Raw genomic sequence first — 22019 nt, forward strand, 5'->3', positions numbered from 1 at the left:
AATCGTGACAAATGATAACTTGGCTTCCCACAAGTAGCTTCTCCCCTCTTTAAAGAAAAACAGGGTCTCTTCATCCTTTTTTACCAATAAATACACGGGAATACTGACTATAGGTAAAGGCCAAATATCTTTAAGACTCATGCCATGCTTCAGATAACTATTTAAAATAAAACAGTCAAAGACTTAAAAAATTTAGGTGATCAGAGAACAAGGAATTGCAGAATGTGGTGGTAATGCTACATGATACTATAAACTATTAAATTGCTGGGGCAAGTATAGTCTTCCTAAGCCATGAATTTTTTTTTAAACTTCAGATGCTTGTTTTTCAAGTTCTTCCAAATAAACTAAAAAGACAAATGATGACCATGATTGTATAATTTATTTAAAGGAGGGGGGAAAAAAGAGTAATTTCTATTTTTAATATTTCTACATTAATAAAACAACTTCTATGTTGGCAAAGTGTTGGCTTAGCCATAAACTACATTTATACCCATTAAGTCAGCATATCACAATTACCAAATATATGTGTAAGCACCCCCCCAAAAGAGTAACAAACAAAGCAAGCAAGCTCTGGTAAAATGTGTATAGAGTTGTCATAAGCACAGTGGCAGATTTCTAAACTTTAAAATCATGTCTGCATTCATCCTCCCTTTCCATCAAATTTAACCACAGGAGCTTAGGTGAAACAATAATAATAATTTTTAAATAAATATATGTGATCACCAATTATTTTAGAATCTTTCCTTATAAGAGTGTATTTTAACTATAAAAACCTCACCCATTCCTAACTTGTTTCTCAGTAATATTCACCCATTCTGTTTAACCTTCAATTTCTCAATAGAGAACACATGCTACTCAAAAAGCCAACGTAATTATTGTTGTCATGCCATTAAGAATGCTCTTCCTAGTAACAAAACTCTAATATTACAGTTGGTACCCGGTACATTCACTATTTACACCACCATCCTCTCCCCTTCCCATCACCACCATTTTACTGGCAGAATATTCACAAGGCTGAAGGTTGTTTTTCATCTCAGCAAAGAGAATGCTTAAAATGGGATGGCTAGCCACAAACCAGAAGTTAGAAGCTACATAAAAATAAACACAAATGTGTCTAAATTTTTCTATGTTCAACCTCTAAAGAAAGCAGTAACATCTTCCTTATTCATAATTCCCTAAATTAAAGCCAGGAGCCTTTCACCCAATTATACTAATAAATTGATTTAATGTCATCATTTTGCCATCACATCATGTTCTCCATACACTAGTGTACTATAATTAAATTCATTTTACCATGCTGGGTTCTTCACCTCCTATTTTCTTTCCAGGGTTTTTCCTATATCATTCTTTAACTACCAAAGTATCTCTCCATAATATTTTCCTAAATATTAAATCTATGAACAAAAAGACAACCCTGAAGACTAACCAGGGAAAAGATAAATCAACACACCTTAATACAAAATACCAGCATTACGTATAAACTATTAGGTAACCAACAGAAAGGTAAGCATCAACTGTATGCCCAAGAACCTCAATTTAAAATATTATGTAGTAGAAACAATTTTGGTAAACAGAAGTGAACATACATTTACATATCAAAATAGGCAACTATAGACCCATTTCTGACTTGAGAGAAACATATCTTAATTCTATTTATTAAGTAAAATAGGCATATTATGAAAATATCTCCTTACAGGTATAATCCTTCGATTGACAGATAAAAATAATTGCTTTAAAAATACTTCTGAGTCATTTTGTCCTTACCTGCAGGCATGAACCATTACTGCATGCAGTGACTGTTCCATTTCCTAGCACAGACTTGAAGAAGCATCATATCTCTCTTTCAGAATGTGACTAATATGTGGGTTTGCAATTCCTAAGCTATTTACAAATGGCACTCCCTTTCCACATAAGAAAATATTTAATACAACCAAAAGCTAAGTATTTTAACCTAGATCTTACAAACAATATTGGTAATTTTGTGTAGCAACAACCTCAAAATACAGGAAGCAAACCTAGTACTAGTATTTCCTTAAAGAATGCAAGATTTCTGTTTATTTTTTAGCTAAGTATATTATTTTTTAAAGCCTTCAACAGCTGTCACACACGAACCACCAGTCTGCTGTGTTATGGTGTGCATGCTGCAGCTGATTAGGCTTCACTATTTTTTTTTTAAATCAATTACCCTTTGTAAAAGCAGAACAGCTTACCGAAATACACGTCTTCAAAACAGCACAATGACCAGCATGCAATACGATACGTTATATAGCAAACTTGACAAGAAAAAAATACACCCTGATTTGTTTCTTAGCAATGCTACACCATTAATTGTTCATGCAAGAGATGTAGCTGTACCTTTCTGAAGAGGACGACTTCTCAGAGTTAACTGACATCAGCAGCTCAATCTTCTGCTTGATTTCTGGAAAAATCAGAAAATATTCACAACCAAGATTGCCTGCCCTTGCTTTCAAGCCTTATATCAAGAGATTTTTCTTCTCTAATCCCTTTTGTTCAAAATGAGGCCACAAGATTCGCAGTACTTCTGTTAGGACTGGGATTCAATGGTGCTCTAAAGGGAAAAAGCTCCAGAGGCATCAGGCCTTGCTAAACTATGCACATGACTGTTTATGAAAGCAGGAAGTACCATTTCTTTCAAGCAGAGGGGTGTTTTCTTTTTTTAAGGTAGAACTAGCATGGCTCTACAGGAAGATTTTTAAATGCAGCAAATTAAAATACAAACCAAAAATGCTAACAACTGGATTGAACATACCAGATAATTTGAGAAGTCTGGGTAATAAAGTTACAGACTGTAATAAACAGATAGACAACCCTTGGCTACTTCTATTTCACCAGCCCTGAAAAATATGGCTCAGTGAATCATTTTTATCACTTAAGAATGAAATATTAAACCAGAATCCCAATTTTCAGACTAAAAATAGTTTAATCTGCCACAATTTATTGATTGTCTTTAAAGATACATTTATATCTACTCCCGAACTCCTTTAGAAAAACACTTCTGTTTTACACCTTAATTTTCCCCTCCTCCTTCGCAGTACACCGCAAGTGAACAGCAACACCCAGTTACCAAGCAGATAATATACTTGTCCTTTTAGGAGAGGACTGACAACGCTATCTACAACAGAAATGTAAGCGCCAATTCAATTTAATTAAAAGATCATTGCTGATACTGATTCGGAAAAAAAAGATTATAGACAAAAAGGGAAGGTGAGGTAAAAATAAAAGAGGAAAAAGAGAAGGAAAAATAACCTAACACATTTCCTTTAAAATATTAACCATTAATATAAAGCACATAATTTTACATGAATAAAACTGATATGGTCCTATTATCTAGACTATTTCACATATAAAGCTGTTTTCCTATTTGTAAATGTGTTCTCCTATTCAAAATCTTAAAAATTCACATACCAAAAATAAAACACAATCCCACTAAATCTACAGGCAGTCTCAGGATTTCAAAGTAGACCTCAATAGTTTGGGGTTTTTTTTTTTAAAGGGTAAAACAAATTTTAATTTTTAAGAATCTTGATTCTAGAAATCCAAGGAATATGAAATGTAAAGGAAAAAGGAAAATAATGAGTTGCATAAAATACAATGGGCCTGTACAGAAATATCCTCTCAGTGTTGTTAAGATAAGAGTTTTTCCAAATTTTTTAAGCTAACAACTTCATCCAGTGGGCATTCTAAAGCTGGCATGAATATCTAATGAGAGCACAGACTCTACCACAGGCTACAGCCCAACTACCACTGGGGAGAGTACACTGCCCAGTGGTGATGATAATGAAACTTACCTTGAGGAGTCTCACGTGGCTTACAGAGCCCGGCACCTGGTGCCTTAGTGAATGCTCAGCAACGCCCCGTTTAAAAAGAGCATGGCATTTAAGAACTCAGGCTCCAGGATCCGCCGCCAAGCAGCCTAGGATTTGAAAGCAGGCTTCTCCATCATTTTTAACAGCCATATGACCTTGAGGAAATAAACTCTCTAAGCCTCTATCTCCTCTCCTATAAAATGGGGATAATAATTCTACATGAAGGGCTGTTGTAAGGATTTAATAACATAACCCATGAAAGGCACGTAGTGTTGTGCTTGGCACGTAGTAATAAGCCCTCACTGCCTAGCAAAGGATGGGATCCTAAGTAAAGATTTGTTGAATGACCTAATGAGGTATACTAGGTCTGTCCCATTTTAAAGAGCTTTTCTATAGTTTTACTCCACCTTCTCCTTCTTACTACCAACCTTAACATTCACCTGTTTATCACCGTAGTACTGGTATTATTATATGTGGAAATTAAACTTTAACCTGTGTCTCAGCCTTCCTTTCTAGAGGAATTATTCTCGGTTTATCAACTAGCCACTTCAGGAATGAGGTGACACTTGAATTCTTCACTGTGGCAATTTTTCATTCCAAAAAGACAGGAAGTTCCCACTTCAGGGTATCTCTATAATATCTGTGCACTTAAGCTGAAAGTCCCCAAGATTAAACTGCATAGCTCTAATGAAGTATATGCCCATCTTACATATATTAGAAAGAAAAGTTAAAGCTCTAAACCACTTTCTGGCTGGTGACTTTGGAAGCTACAAACCAAAAAGGTTCCAAATAATTCATGGAAAGATTTCCAACATGATTTTCACATCTTCTTCAAACCTTCAGATCTGTTTATAGCTCCAGAAGGACTGAAAGGTTCAGGAATGTTCACAAATACCACGTTAACATTGTATCCACTGAGAGCCATGCATTCCCTCTACACTCCTACCTAATCCTTATCAATACCAGCCATGGGTCTGATTACTCCCCATGTTCATTCTACCACGATAAATGCCACAGTCCTGGGGGGGGTGGGCTTTGAGGTTCATGTCAGTATGATTCCAAACACCCTTGGTTAAGGGCCTTGGGCTCCCTGATAGTGTCCTGAACCTCTGATCATCTGAGTCAGCTACTACCATGACCACACGTAGGATGTTCTCTTACACACACTGCAAATACGTCCCCCAAATTAGTTGTTTTTCTATATCTATACTGGATATTTCACAGTATCCAGGACCCTATACTTTGTTTTTCTGCAATTAATCCCACCAGTCTTTTCCTTTATGAATTACGGTTTTCCAGTTAAACTCACATTTCCTTATTTCACAAATAAATAAGCAAGTAGTACCTATATCTCTAATACTTCATTTTCTACTCAATAACGTGAGTTTGAAGACTCCTGGAACACTTAGGGTCCACAGTTGAACCAATCCCTAAGAACCCAACAAGGAATAGAGGTGAACAATAACTACTACCAAAACATAGTCCAGTAAAGCAGGTGCTTCAAAGATTCAGACCCTAGAAGAGAAACCGGGCAGCCCTGAATCCACCTAGAACCCTAAGAGCAATAGCAGCATAAGCGTAACACAGGGCTCCCATGGAGAGGATCCTCCTTAAAGAGGATCCTTTAAGATCACTAAACACTGAGCATGAGCTCACAAAGGACACTCATTTTTATGACATGGAAATTAAATAAGACATCATAATTGGGCAAACAGTTCTACCTAAACTTGTAGACCTACATCCTTTAAACATCGGTGTTATTCTAACAGATTTACTAAATTTCCCCTCACTTGGCAAATTTGGAGCCATTTCAGGCTACAAGAAACAGGTATGTGCTCAGGTTACTTCAGGTGACAGGATAATACAGCAAGAATACATCTAGAAGTTAAGAGGAGGGAAAAAAGTGCCTAAGAACCAGAATCCTGTTCAGAAGACGGGGCAGCTCTTGAAACCCAGTTACAATACCAAGTGCTCCGAGGGACTGTTCTCCACCTTAACCTTTCCCCATCCTGGCGGTCAAAACCTCTGACCCTAATTCCATTTCTCCCTTTGCTACCAACTAGTAACTACTTCTCTTTCCTTCACACGTTCACAGATTCTACTGCCTTGTAATGCATACTTATGGCCTTCTCTCACCTTAAGCGAGTATCTTTAAGGGGCTCCTGTTTAAGCTCGCAAGACGGCCTGCAGACACTTTTCCTGCTCAGGTGTCCATCCATGATATTACCATCTGGGACCAAGTATTGAGGTCCTGACTCAAAATTCAAGTGACTGACACAAAAGAGACTCTTCATAAAGGGACAGGAGTAAAGCAAGCTCTCTGAGACATCTAGGAAGATCAATGATTAACTGCTCCCAACATCCTGAAGATCAGTCTAGCCTAAAAAGGAGTCCCTGTTATCCCAGCATTCGTTATTCAAGTTTTCTTTGTGATGAAAATGCACAGAAAAGCAAAAATTGGGCAAAAAAATGACCATTGATAAACTGACCATTCAAACAACTGTCCCTGATTTTCATCAGCCTCTACCCCCACCCATCAAATGCCTTCTCTGCTCAGTCTCTCACTGATGGTCATACAGCCCAACAATTCAAACAAAATGCAAGTCCAGAGCAAAGTGAACACTGAAAATCTGCAACAAAGGATCGAACTTTAGACAAAGCTGACGGACAGTACTAAAGAAATGTTAGAATCCCAGGCAAACCCACTGACAAATGACAATATAGAAAGGAGTTAAGAGGGTTAGTAATTGTTAAGAGTAATCAACAAGGACAATAATATGCTAAGTGTCTCGGGAATGATAATTATTTGATTATGAGAGACTAATGGGAGAAAATAATAATACTCTTAAGTAGGCTGCAAAAATATCCAACATTACCATTGCATTACTACTTAAAAGATATCCAGTCATATTATTACAGTCACCCCCTGGTATTCATGGGGTTGGGGGGGCTGATTGGTTCCAGGACTCCCACCCCACCCCCTACACCCTGCTGATAACAAAATCCACAAATGCTCAAGTCCCTTATATAAATGAGGTAGCACAGGCAGCCCTCAGTATCCACGGATTCAGAGCCCACAGGGATCAACTGTATATAAAACTTAATACGAATATGTATGTCAGAAACAATCAGCACTTGATACATTCTTCCTTCTAAAACTCAGTAAACTCAGTACCTATTTTTCAACTACAGCTTGAACTTTTGTTAAATAAAATAAGCTTACTTCTAAAATCTGATTTTATTTATCAAAATAAAGTCTCAATTTCACCCGCCTTCCTTAAAAGCAGTCTTTTTCTGGTATCAAATTTCCTCCTGCTGTAATTCTAAAACAGTATTACTTTATGTTCCTGAATATAGCACAATGCCAACCAACAACAATATGTACGCTCCAAACTCTACAATGGGGCGGGCTGGGGTGGGGGTGGGGGATTGGTGGGGGATTGGAGGAGGAGGAGAAGAAGGTGGTCTCAGGCTCGTTAGGTTTCGGGCTTAAAACTTTCAAGGTAGCTAATAATGCTGCCACTTACAAGAAACTTCACTTCCTAAAGAAAATGTTTTCCTCTGTCAGGTGTTTTTTTTTTTTTTTAATTTTTATTTATTTTTGGCTGCATTGGGTCTTATTGCTGCACACAGGCTTTCTCTAGTTGCGGCGAGTGGGCACCACTCTTTGTTGTGGTGCATGGGCTTCTCATTGCAGTGGCTTCTCCTGCTGTGGAGCACAGGCTCCAGGAGAGTGGGCTTCAGTTGTTGTGCCTTGCGGGCTCTAGAGCACAGGCTCAGTAGTTGTGGCACACGGGCTTAGTTGCTCTGCAGCATGTGGGATCTTCCCTGACCAGGGCTCGAACCCGTGTCCTCTGCATTGGCAGGCGGATTCTTTACCACTGCACCACCAGGGAAGTCCCCCTCTGTCAGTTTTAAAATTATTATTCTGAGCGCAATTTATAACCCAAAAGAAATGCTAGTTTAAAAGGAAAGACTTGTTACTGATTTCCAAATCCTAGCAAGGAAACTGGGTCAATACCCTAAAATTGGGATTCCCCTTCTCACCCCCACCCCCACCCCGGAAGCCACCAAGCAAGAAGGCAGAGAAAAGAGACCAATGCTAGGGTTGTGTCTGCACCAGGCCAAGACCCCAGATCATCCATCCTAACACTGTATGCAACGCCATAAAACTTTAAGTTCATCACACAGTACTTGTTACCATTGCTTGGTTATTTTTACGTTGAGGAATTTCAGAAACAAATACAAAACTGCATGAAAGTGTGAAAATATGAATGTTTAAATAAATTCCTACTTCTATTAGCCTCACCATCAATGCCTCCTATTAGCAATGAAATGTAACGAAATTAATCCCTGAAAACTGTCTACAGGTTTCTCACCACAGCAGAGTATCATTAATAGTTAATCTAGCCACTAAACAGAACAAAGGCACTCTTAACCCTCGCTCTGTTGGGGAGACAAGTAGTAACACAAGTTCTTAGATAACTGAGCTGTTACACTCAGGGTGAGATCCAATGCTCTATTCACCATGAAGTCAAGTTTTAAAACGTTCTCTATTTTATACTTACAAAATAATTATCACTTGTATATTTTACTGGTATAATATATGAATTTTAGAAATTATATCAGAGAATAGTAATCAGAAAAAGGAAGTATTTTTATAATGCTAACCTAAAGATAGTTTTTTGTACTAGATATTAATATACAACTGAAACTACTCGGTTCTCTAAAATTATGGCTTACAATGTCCTAAATTAAGACCGTTTAATTTTATTTACAATTTTGGCACATAAAGAACTCTGGGTTCATCAAAGAAGTCAAGGCCCACTCAACCATCGTAAAAAGAAAATTCACTATCTTAAGAGGTGAGAAAATTATCGTGCAAGGTTTATTTATATGTGTAAGAAAACAAGCCAATATGTGCGTATAAGGAGGAATTAGTGTCCCCAACTCCTAACCAACATTAACGTTCAAACTTAGGAACTGAAATTTATGTGACATAGTCCAATTTTTCCACCTTTCTATATTCCTTCAGTAAGAACAGGTACTGAGCTAGGTGTTACCTGAGCAGGGGGAAGAAAAAATATGTCACAAAAATATGTTAGGCAAAATTCCTTCCCTTAGAGAGTTCACAGTCTAATACTTAACATTTAGCTTGAACCATCTAGCTTATTTAAGCCCCTTATATGAATTAACTCATTTAATCCTCACAACTGGAGAAGGTAGGTACTCAATATTTCCATTTTACATGCATAGAAACTGAAGCTTTTAAAGTTTAAGAAATTTTCTCAAGATTCCAGGGCTAAACAACTCCACTTAGAATAGCATCAAAAACAATAAAATATTTAGGAATAAATTCAACCAAGGTGAGAGACTTGCACACTGAAAACTACAAAACACTGTTGAAAAAAGTTAAAGACCCAAATAATTGGAAAGACATCCTGCGTTCATGGATTGGAAGATTTACTATTGTTAAGATGGCAATATTCCTCAAATTGATGTACAGAGTCATACAATCCCTATCAAAATTCCAACTGCCTTTTTTTGCAGAAATCGACAAGCTGACCCTAAAATTCATATGGAAATGTCAAGGGACCCTGAATAGGCAAAACAATCTTTAAAAAAGTAGAACAAATTTGCAAGGCTCACACATAAATTTCAAAACTTACTACAAAGTGGGGAGCTGGCAGAAAGACAGACATATAGATCAATGCAATAGAATTAGAGTGCAGAAACAAACCCTCACATTACAGTCAACTGATTTTTGACAAGAGTGACAAGGCCATTCAATGGGGAAAGACAGTCTCTTCAAAAGATGGTGCTCAAGGGCCTCCCTGGTGGCGCGGTGGTTGAGAGTCCGCCTGCCGATGCAGGGGATACGGGTTCGTGCCCCGGTCTGGGAGGATCCCATGTGCCGCGGAGCGGCTGGGCCCGTGAGCCATGGCTGCTGGGCCTGCGCATCCGGAGCCTGTGCTCCGCAACGGGAGAGGCCACAGCAGTGAGAGGCCCGCATACCGCAAAAAGAAAAAAAAAAAAAAAAAAGATGGTGCTCAAAACTGGATGTCCACATGCGAAAGAATAAAGCTGGACTCCTGTCTCACACCATATACAAAATACTAATTCAAACTGGATCAAAGACCTAAATATAAAGGCTGAAAGTATAAAACTTTTAAAAGGAAATATAGGTGTAAACCTTGATATTGGATTAGGTTAGAGTTTCTTAAATATGACACCAAAAGCACAAAAAACAGAAGAATAAATAGATGCATTGAACGTAAGAATTAAAAACTTTTGTGCTCACTTCAGCAGCACATATACTAAAATTGGAATGATACAGAGATGATTAGCATGGCCCCTGCGCAAGGATGACAGGCAAATTCGTGAAGCATTCCATATTTTTTCACGGCAAAGGAAACCATAAACAAGACGAAAAGACAACCCTCAGAATGGGAGAAAAGATTTGCAAACGGAGCAACTGACAAAGGATTAATCTCCAAAATATACAAACAGCTCATGCAGCTCAATATCAAAAAAACAAACAACCCAATCCGAAAATGGGCAGAAGACCTAAACAGACATTTCTCCAAAGAAGATATACAGATTGCCAACAAACACATGAAAGGATACTCAACATCACTAATCATTAGAGAAATGCAAATCAAAATCACAATGAGGAGCTTCCCTGCTGGCGCAGTGGTTGAGAGTCTGCCTGCTGATGCAGGGGACACGGGTTCGTGCCCCGATCCGGGAAGATCCCACATGCCGCGGAGCGGCTGGGCCCATGAGCCATGGCTGCTGAGCCTGCGCATCCGGAGGCTGTGCTCCGCAATAGGAGAGGCCACAACAGTGAGAGGCCCGCGTACCGCAAAAAAAAAAAAAAAAAAAAAAAAAAACAAACAAACCTACAATGAGGTATCACCTCATGCCGGTCAGAATGGCCATCATCAAAAATCTACGAACAACAAATGCTGGAGAGGGTGTGGAGAAAAGGGAACCCTCCTGCACTGTTGGTGGGAATGTAAATTGATACAGTCACTATAGAGAACAGTATGGAGGTTCCTTAAAAAATTAAAAATAGAATTACCATATGATCCAGCAATCCCACTGCTGGGCATATACCCAGAGAAAACCATAATTCAAAAAGACACATGCACCCCCAAGGTTCACTGCAGCACTATTTACAATAGCCAGGTCATGGAAGCACCCTAAATGCCCATTGACAGATGAATGGATAAAGATGTGGTACATATATACAATGGAATTATTACTCAGCCATAAAAAGGAACGAAATTGGGTCATTTGTTGAGACATGGATGAATCTAGAGACTGTCATATAGAGTGAAGTAAATCAGAAAGAGAAAAACAAATATAGTATACTAACGCATATATGTGGAAGCTAGAAAAATGGTACAGATGAACCAGTTTGCAGGGCAGAAATTGAGACACAGATGTAGAGAACAAACATATGGACAGCAAGGGAGGAAAGCGGCTGGCGGGGGGGATGAATTGGGCAATTGGGATTGACATGTATACACTAATATGTATAAAATGGATAACTAATAAGAACCTGCTGTATAAAAAAAATAAAATTCAAGAAAAAAATTTTAAAACAAATTAAAAAAAATGCTGGAGAGGGTGTAGAAAAAAGGGAACCCTCTTGCACTGTTGGTGGGAATGTAAATTGATACAGCCACTGTGGAGAACAGTATGGAGTTTCCTTAAAAAAATAAAAATAGACTTACCATATGATCCAGCAATCCCACTGCTGGGCATATACCCTGAGAAAACCATAATTCAAAAAGAGTCATGTACCACAATGTTCACTGCAGCTCTACTTACAATAGCCAGGACGTGGAAGCAACCTAAGTGTCCATCGATGGATGAATGGATAAAGAAGATGTGGCACATATATACAATGGAATATTACTCAGCCATAAAAAGAAACGCAATTGGGTTATTTGCAGTGAGGTGGATAGACCTAGAGTCTGTCATACAGAGTGAACTAAGTCAGAAAGAGAAAAACTAGTACCATATGCTAACACATATATATGGAATCTAAAAAAAAAAGGTTCTGATGAACCTAGGGGCAGGACAGGAATAAAGACGCAGACATAGAGAATGGACTAGAGGACACAGGGAGGGGGAAGGGTAAGCTGGGACGAAGTGAGAGAGTGGCATGGACATATATACACTACCAAATGTCAAATAGATAGCTAGTGGGAAGTAGCTGCATAGCACAGGGAGATCAGCTTGGTGCTTTGTGACCACCTAGAGGGGTGGGATAGGGTGGGTGGGAGGGAGACACAAGAGGGAGGGGATAGGAGGATATATGTATGCATACAGCTGATTCACTTTGTTATACAGCAGAAACTAACACAACATTGTAAAGCAATTATTCTCCAATAAAGATGTTTTAAAAAAAGAAAAACATTTCATAAGCCTATAGCTGCCATAGATAGTGACTCCTTCAATGGATCTCGACAAAGTAAATTGTAAACCTCTGGAAAGGACTCACCATTCTAAATGCCATTAAGAACACTCATGGGGCTTCCCTTCGGGTGGCGCAGTGGTTGAGAATCTGCCTGCCAATGCAGGGGACACGGGTTCGAGCCCTGGTCTGGGAAGACCCCACATGCCGCGGAGCAAGTAGGCCCGTGAGCCACAATTACTGAGCCTGCGTGTCTGGAGCCTGTGCTCCGCAACAAGAGAGGCCGCTATAGTGAGAGGCCCCGCGCACCGCGATGAAGAGTGGCCCTCACTTGCCGCAACTGGAGAAAGCCCTCTCACAGAAACGAAGACCCAACACAGCTATAAATAAATAAATAAATAAATATTTTTTTTAAAAAAAAAAAGAACATTCATGATTTTCCAGGGAAGAGGTCAAAATATCAACATTAACAGGAGTTTCGAAGAAATGGACTCCAACCGTTATGAATGACTTTGAGGGGTTCAAGATTTCAATGGAAGAAGCAACTGCAGGTGTGGTAGAAACAGCAGGAGAACGAGAGTTAGAAGTGGAGCCTGAAGATGTGACTGAATGGCTGCCATCTCATGAGAAGACTTTCATGGATGAGGAGGTGCTTCTTATGAATGAGGAAAGAAAGTGGTTCCTTGAGATGGAATCTACTCCTGGTGAAGATGCTGCGTAAGACTGTTGAAATGACAACAAACGATTTAGAATATGGCATAAACTTAGTTGATAAAGCAGCAGCAGGATTTGAAAGGACCGACTCCAATTCTGAAAAAAGTTCCACTATGGGTAAAATGCATGCTACAGAGAAATCATTTGTGAAAGGAAGAGTCAATCGTTGTGGCAAACTTCATTGTTGTCTTATTTTAAGAAATTGCCGTGGGCTTCCTTGGTGGCACAGTGGTTGAGAATCTGCCTGCTAATGCAGGGGACACGGGTTTGAGCCCTGGTCTGGGAAGATCCCACGTGCCGCGGAGCAACTAGGCGCGTGAGCCACAACTACTGAGCCTGCGCGTCTGGAGCCTGTGCTCCACAACAAGAGGGGCAGCGATAGTGAGAGGCCTGCGCTCCGCGATGATGAGGGGCCCCCGCTTGCCACAACTAGAGAAAGCCCTCGCACAGAAACGAATACCCAACACAGCAAAAATAAATTAATTAATTAATAAACTCCTACCCCCAACATCTAAAAAAAAAAAAAGAAATTGCCGTAGCCTTCCCAACCTTCAGCAGCCACCACCCTGAACAGTCAGCAGCCATCAACACTGATGCAGAATCTTCTACTAGAAAAAAGACTGAGGCTTCCCTGGTGGCGCAGTGGTTAAGAATCCGCCTGCCAATGCAGGGGACACTGGTTCGAGCCCTAGTCTGGGAAGATCCCACATGTTGCAGAGCAACTAAGCCCATGCGCCACAACTACTGAGCCTGCACTGTAGAGCCCGTGTGCCACAACTACTGAGCCCACGTGCCACAACTACTGAAGTCTGCACGCCTAGAGCCCATGCTCCGCAACAAGAGAAGCCACTGCAATGAGAAGCCCGTGCACCACAGCAAAGAGTAGCGCCCGTTAGAGGCAACTAATGAAAGCCCACGTGCAGCAACAAAGACCTAATGCAGCTAAAAATAAATAAATAAATTTATTAAAAAGAAAAAAGATTATGACTTGCTGAAGGTTCAGATGATGGTTGGCAATTTTAGCAATAAAGCTTTTTTTTTTTTGCGGTACGCGGGCCTCTCACTGTTGTGGCCTCTCCCGTTGCAGAGCACAGGCTCCGGACGCGCAGGCTCAGCGGCCATGGCTCATGGGACCAGCCACTCCGCGGCATGTGGGATCTTCCTGGACCGGGGCACGAACCCGTGTCCCCTGCATCGGCAGGCAGACCCCCAACCACTGCGCCACCAGGGAAGCCCAATCAAGTTTTTAATTAAGGTATACACATTTGTTTAGACATAATGCTGTTGCATACTTAATAGACTACAGTATAGTATAAATATAACTTTTATATGCACTGGGAACCCAAAAAAAAAAGAATTAAAAACTTTTGTGCATCAAAGAATACTATCAAGAAAACAAAAGGACAATCTACAGAATGGGAGTAAATATTTGCAAATCATGTAGCTGGTAAGGGACTAGCATCCAGAATATATAAACAACTCTTACAACTTGGCAATTTAAAAAAAAACAACAACCCAATTTAAAATTGGGCCAAGGATTTAAATAGACATTTTTTGAAAGAAGAAATATAAATGGCCAATAAGCACATGAAAAGATGCTCACCATTATTTGTCATTAGGGAAATGCAAATAGAAACAACAATGAAATACTACTTTATAGCCACCGGGATGGCTATAATCATAAAAACAAGTGTTAGCGAGGATACGGAGAATTTGGAACCTTCGTGCATGGCTGGTGAGAATGTAAAATGGTACCTTTGCTTTGGAAACCAATCTGGCAGTCCTTCAGAAAGTTAAACCAAGAGTTACCATATGACCCAACAATTCCACTCCTCGTTATAAACCCAGGAGAAAACATGTTTATACTGTTCACATAAAACCTGTACACAAATGTTCATAATGGCGTTATTCATAATATCCAAGAAGTGGAAACAACCCATATGTCCATTAATTAATGAATGGATAAACAAAATGTGGTCTATCCATACATAAAGAAAATGAAGTACTGATACGTGCTACCTCATGGATGAATCTTTAAAACATTACAGAGGGGCTTCCCCAGTGGCGCAGTGCTTAAGAATCCGCCTGCCAATGCAGGGGACACGCGTTCGAGCCCCGGTCCAGGAAGATCCCACATGCCGCGGAGCAACTAAGCCCATGTGCCACAACTACTGAGCCCTGCGCTCTAGAGCCCGCGAGCCACAACTACTGAAGCCTGTGCGCCTAGAGCCCGTGCTCCTGAACAAGTGAAGCCAACGCAAGGAGAAGCCCGCGCACCTCAACAAAGAGTAGCCCCCGCTCGCCACAACTAGAGAAAGCCTGCGCGCAGCAATGAAGACCCAATGCAGCCAAAAAAAAAAAAAAAAAAAAGATCTTCCTCACTTCTGGAGATGGGACGTGGAATGAGGAATGGCAGTCGGGGGGATTTTACCATTACCTGCACTTGGATTTTTTTATAGGTATTACCTAAGTAATTAAAAATAATTTTCTTATGGGCTTCCCTGGTGGCGCAGTGGTTGAGAGTCCGCCTGCCGATGCAGGGAACACGAGTTCGTGCCCCGGTCCGGGAAGATCCCACGTGCCGCGGAGCCGCTGGGCCCGTGAGCCATGGCCGCTGAGCCTGTGCGTCCGGAGCCTGTGCTCCGCAACGGGAGAGACCACAGCAGTGAGAGGCCCGCGTACCGCAAAAAAAAAAAAAAAAAAAAAATTCTTAAATAATGTTAACTGTTACCAAAGGATACCCATTTAACATAAATCCCTTTCGGTACTTCCCTGGTGGTCCACTGGGTAAGACTCCACGCCCCCAATGCAGGGAGCCGGGTTCAATCCCTGGTTGGGGAAACATCTCGCATGCATGCCACAACTAAGAGTCTGCATGCTGCAACGAAGACCCAGCGCAGCCAATAATTAATTAATTAATTAATATTCTAAAAATAATTTCAGGTGGATTTCCGATCTTAATTTAAAGGCAAAACAGTAAAACTTTAAAATAATACAAAGGAGAACATTTTAAAAAATAAATAAAATAAAATAGATCCCTTTTGTAGTTACATGGCTTTCAAACAGAGAGTCTACAAAAAGACTGCCATCACACCATTATAAATAGCCTCCAAAATGCCAATTTTCACTTTCAAATAAAATTCACAGTTTAACCAAGGTCAAAGCAATGTTCTGTTGGAATTGTGAGAGTGTTATACTGAAGGGGAAAAAACAGAACAGCTGATTTATTCTGACACTGTTCTATCATAAGAAAGGGAATCTCATGGAGGTTGTACAAAATTGGTCATTTAAAACTAGCTTTAAAAACTAAATTCGGTCTGCTCCTTCTAATTTTATCATGAACAGGCTCTTAAAACAAAATAAAAGTGCTGAAATAAACTGGTGAACTAAAAAAACAACCTATCTAAAAATATAGGTAATTAATTTAGCAAGCCCCAAATGAACAAGTCTCAACTAACGGAGAAGGCGTGCTTATGAGATACACTACTGCTGTGGAAAAACGGAATCCCATACATGACAGTTTAACATAAAAATAAAAAATTTTAAATAGAGCCATCTGAATTATTAGGTGCTTTTGTTAGACCATGCAAAGGAGGAAGGCATGTGCTCAAGAAGCTAGCGTCAAGTGCCAGTGCAATTACAAAGCAAGAAGCACTTTCCACAAAAGAACCACAGCAATAGAGGTCAGTGTAAAATGGCTCAAGAACAGAGTTAAGAAATTCTACTCCTGCTTTTTTCTTTGAAAAATAACTTCCTTCCAGTCACGTAATTATCCATTTTAATAACAAAATAGTTGCTCAGTTTCCAGTGAAATATACCTACCAAAGTTTTTTTTTTTTTTCCCTACCGAAGTATTTTAACTTGTCTGTTTACCCACCTTTTTCTAAAGTCTAACTCGGTCTGAAATTTGGACTGAGACTACACGATGTGGCGGCGGGGGTATAATTTGGACTGACGGCATTCGATTTCTTGGGTTAGGGTGTGGGTATACAGGTGCCTATTTTACTGTTCCCTAAACTTACATTCATAATTCATGTAATTCATGCATGAAAGATATCACAACTTTAAAAAGTGTTTTTAACCAGAATAATTAATGAAAGATGTGCCAGGGCAAAAGTGGAACACTGTGCATCTTAGAATTACTGCCTAGTCACCTCTTAGTTTTTTCCATTGCTCTCATCACATATTCTCTTCTTTACTCCCCTGAAATAGAGGTAAACCTCAACTACCAGGTCTTTGAGGAATAACTGATTTTTTTTTTTAAAGATTTATTATTTATTTATTTTTGGCTGTGCTGGGTCTTAGATGCGGCATGAGGGCTCTTCATTGTGGTGCGTGGGCTTCTCTCCAGTTGTGGCATGCGGGTTTTCTCTTCTCCAGTTGTGGCGCACAGGCTCCAGGACACATGGGCTCTGTAGTTGTGGTGCAGGGGTTCCAGAGCGCATGGGCTCTGTAGTTTGTGGTACGCCGGCTCTACTTGAGGCACACAAGCTCAGTAGTTGTGGCACTCGGGCTTAGTCGCCCCCCGGCATGTGGGACCTTAGTTCCCTGACCAGGGATCGAACCCACGTCCCCTGCATTGCAACGTGGATTCTTTACCACTGAGCCACCAGGGAAGTCCCGGAATGAGTGATTCTTGACAGCCATGTGTTCACAGTTGAAAGATTCCTTACCTCATTTAAACCATTCTGGACTGAAACATTCACACTGAGGATAATACAAAGTTTCCTGGCTACCTCAAAGCCTTTCATTTTAGGCACTGCACCCATATTCTCAGGGCCTCTGAAAGGTAGCTGAAGGTCTGCTTCTGCACTGAGGGCTCCAGATTAAGACAGTGCTTTTTACTTATTGCTTTTCTGTGTTGTCCCATACAGTCTGCCATATGTCACTATATATGCACCCTTCTAATTGGCTCATTCTAAACTGCTGAGAAAACTATCGGCAGGTAGTTTCTCACAATGTACATAAAGTTTTCCTTAAACTATCTATAACAATTCAATGTCTGAATCCTACATCAATGCTCATAAAGAGTTCCAGTCCTGCTCTCTTTCAAGGGTCCCACTGCCACAGTACATCTGCTTCTCTTTGAACATATGCTTTGTAATTTTCCAAGTGGTAAGCTCTATAACTGTGGCTTGCACATGGAATATAAAAGTATGCCAGGCTCCTCTGTATTACAATGGCAACATTAACCCTTGCTTTGTATTATGATGGCAATTTGACAGGGATTACATATGTATCTTCATAAAAACACTATGAGGTAGACACAAACATCAGCTCTATTTTATAGATGAGTAAAGGAGGGGAAAAGCCTGAAATATAAGGTAACATGTTTAAAGTCACCCAGCTATTAAGTGGCTGACACAGAACTTGGCCCTAGGTCTATAAAACTCTGAAGTCAATGCTATTATTATCTACAGTAATATACTGCCACTCCCAAACTGACCTAACCTCTCAGTTTCAGAAATCCAAATTCCTGAGGTACGGATTACACTAATCCAATTCATCTTTTTCTAGCCAGGCTACCCCATCCACAAGATGCCGGACCACCTGCACTGGGGTCACGATGCACACCTAATCCAATCCCTTCAGGGGACGTAGCACACAACAGAGCCACATCCAAAAGGGCTGCCGGGGGCACCTCCAGTCTTCATGCGTGCTCCTACTTCCTGACAGCACAAGAAGTTAGAAGAGTGCATGACTGACATACATCAGGCCCAAACCCCAGAGTTCAAAAAATGGGAATGCAAAGGAAAAATTCCAGTTTGGGTAAGTTTTCATCAAGCCCTATAGCACCCACGGCAAATTTCTGTTCCAGTTCAACTCATTATTCAAATTTTTCTACTCAAAATGTTAATTACCTAATGTTTACCAGCACTGTATTTAGGACGGTGCGAATCAAATAAAAAATCCTGTCAAGAGTTCGTTAGGTTTTCTCACCAGAGGTTCTGGTGAAAAAAAAATTCACAGTGAAATATTTCTTCCTCTAAAGGTTCCTATGTTATGTGAGATCTGAAACAAAGGAAGAGCTATGCCCGGATCTCCATCATTTTTGTAAAACCCTTTTTTTCTACAGCTGATGACTAAAATCTCTAATATTGTGTTTCAGCGAATCTTCTTTAAAAAAAAGTTTGTGCTGCTTAACAATCTTAAGTAATCCTTCCCTTATCTAGACCTACGCTGCCCAGTGCAGCAGTCACTAGCAACCGTTAGCTACCAAGCACTTGAAATGTGGCAAATCTGAACAGATGCTTAGCACAAAACAGAATGAAAAATATTTCATTAATACTTTTATGCAGATTACATGTTGATATGATACTATTTGGATATGCTGGGTTAAACACATTATTAAATTATATTATTGTATCCATGGAATATTATTCAGCTGTAAAAAAGAATGAAATCTGGACACATGCTACAACATGCATGAACCTTCAAAACATACTAAATGAAGCAAGCTAGACACATTAGGACAAATACTGTATAATTCCACTTACATGAAATACCTAGAATAAGCAAATTAAGAGACACAGAAAATAGAGCAGAGATCACCAGGCGCTGGGAAGGGGAAACGGAGAGTTATGAGTTATGGTTCAGGGTCCACGGGGAAAGCACCTCACTCAAGGTAGTAAGAGGGACTGCAAGAGTTACCTCAAATTCTCAGTACAGAGGACATAAACGCTGCTAGTAAATCAGTTCAGGGTTTTTTAAAGTGCCTCTAATGAACCCTACTCAATTTAACCCCACAAATAGAAAAGCCTAGTAAACTGGTTTGCTACCATCAAGCTTAAAAGACAAATCTTATTTTTTCCTACTGAAGAATGAATTTGAAGAGCATGAGAACACTCTGAAACCTCATAGCCATTTCCACAAACCATTCCACAAGTGCTTCCTAACAAATGTCTTCAAAATACTCTGACAAACAGAGCTTTGTGCTGAGAGCGCTTCTCTATATAAAAGACACAATTTTACAAAGGTGACACAGTACACAAAGAAGCAAACAAGTTGATGTTTTTCTGATTTACAGTATTCAGTCCTCTAAACTTAACAAGGTTTCCAAATCTCAATTTAAAACCACATTCCCTGGCTTCTAACTTAAGAGATACTAACTTAAAAGATACATTTACTGGCTTCTAACTTAAGAGATACTAACTTAGGGCCTCCCTGGTGGCGCAAGTGGTTGAGAGTCCACCTGCCGATGCAGGGGATACGGGTTCGTGCCCCGGTCTGGGAGGATCCCATATGCCGCGGAGCGGCTGGGCCCGTGAGCCATGGCCGCTGAGCCTGCGCGTCCGGAGCCTGTGCTCCGCAACGGGGGAGGCCACAACAGTGAGAGGCCCGCATACCGCAAAAAAAAAAAAAAAAGAGATACATTGACTTTTGTCTCATACTTCTTAAGACAATGAACTAGCGTTGTACCTCTAAACACAGAAGAGGGTATGTTGTAAGAAATTATTTCCAATTAGTTTATATAAGAGTACTTAGAAGACAGATCCCAAATGTATAAAGCATGTTTACTAAAAATCCAATATGCAATGAAATATAAGACAGAGGAATTTCAGGGAAATAAGAACAAAAGGTAGGATTTAAGTCAGCTGACTTTACCAGAACTAAATCTACTCTCAGGAAGCCAAAAGAGAAACAGCATCATAGTCACTCTCGTATTTCAACATTTAAGGAATGCTTATGCGGCTACTCACTGACACAGAATAAAAATAATAACAACTACAACAATAACAACAGCAGCTAACACTGATTATCAAGCTCCCTGCCTGCTACCTGTTGTGAGGACTTTCCCTTTATTAGCTCATTTCACCCACACAAACCTTTCATGGAGTCAGTATTGTAATTATCATCCTTGTTTACTGATGAGGAAACAGAGGCGTAGAGAAGGTAAATAACTTTGCCCGAGGTCACACAGCTAGTAAACAAATGGTAGAGACAACCCCAGGCAACCTGGCTCCAGAAGCCACTACTACATACTGCTTCTCATAATAGTTACAGGGGGGTCACAATAACATTTATGGTGGGGCTCAAGTGTCACAAACTAACTTTAAAAATGTACAGACGAAGAATACTTATTAAGACCCCCCCTCATCCACGGGGCAAACTCTAGGGAAAGTTCAGGAACAATAACTCACTAGTGTGACAAAACTATCAAAATGAAATAAACCAATCTTATTTTAGAAATAAAAAATAAAAAACAAATGGACTGTTAGAAATAGCAAACCAACTGCCAGTCACAGATCCTTAGTTTTACAGAGTTCAGCAACATACTGGCAGAAACCACACACCGTGGTAACAACGGCTGGAAACACAAGGTAGGGAGCACAGCACACATTTATGTCTTGCTGCACTTTCCTCAATAAACTGCACTAAATGTCATCCTATTCAACGTTTGTGGATTTTTCAAAAGACCCTGGCTTTCCCTGACAGAGGGACCATCTCATTCCACAAGCTGTGCCAACACCCTCTGGTCTGCCGCCCCAGCTGTAAAAGATTCGGTACACAGAGGACCTCGCCCGCAGTCACCTGAAGGGCCTTCAGAGAGTATCACGTTCTGGCAAACTGTTGTGACCTCCAAGCCTGCAAAGTTTTATCAAGCTTCAATAGAGTCAACAAAACCTTTACTAAATCATCTGTACAATTCCTTTTCGTTTTTAATTAAGGTAAAATTTACATACAGTAAAATCCACCCTTTAGTGTTCAGTGCTGCAGGCGTTCTGTGAGAAACAGACAGTTGTGGAGCCAGCCCCACAACAAGATACAGAAGAGTCCCATGGCCCAGAGCAATTCCCCCAGGCCGCTCTATGTCCAGCCTCCCCTCCCCCAGCTCCCAGCATCTTGCCCTCTCCAATACACACACACAGACTGTACAGTCTGGGTGCTTCTGTATCTGGCTTCTTTCACTAAGCAGAATACATGTTAGATCCATCCATTTGTTGCAACAGTTTTATTTATTTTTAGTAGCTCATTTATTCTTATTGCTCAGCAATATTCCATTGCATGGAATGTGTCACAGTTGGTTTATCCATTTACCAGTTGAGAGA

General features: G+C 40.2%; 1 protein-coding gene and 1 non-coding gene across 7 annotated transcripts in view; one reads left to right on the plus strand and one right to left on the minus strand.

Annotated features, from left to right (window-relative positions):
• The window catches only part of SRPK2 (SRSF protein kinase 2), a 237359-nt gene that overhangs the window by 135774 nt on the left and 79566 nt on the right, over positions 1-22019 (minus strand). The window contains exon 3 of one of the 6 annotated variants that reach the window (XM_060107950.1): positions 2356-2419. The exons of the other annotated variants lie outside the window; for them this stretch is intronic. Coding sequence (XP_059963933.1) covers positions 2356-2419 — 64 coding nt within the window. The remainder of the gene's footprint in view (positions 1-2355; positions 2420-22019) is intronic. 6 annotated transcript variants of the gene reach the window in all.
• On the plus strand, positions 10121-10227 carry LOC132496524 (U6 spliceosomal RNA). Its single transcript, XR_009533425.1, has one exon. It is a non-coding gene; the product is annotated as a U6 spliceosomal RNA (small nuclear RNA).

Source organism: Mesoplodon densirostris, chromosome 9 (genome assembly GCF_025265405.1).
Source record: "Mesoplodon densirostris isolate mMesDen1 chromosome 9, mMesDen1 primary haplotype, whole genome shotgun sequence".
Taxonomy (NCBI): Eukaryota; Metazoa; Chordata; class Mammalia; order Artiodactyla; family Ziphiidae; genus Mesoplodon; species Mesoplodon densirostris.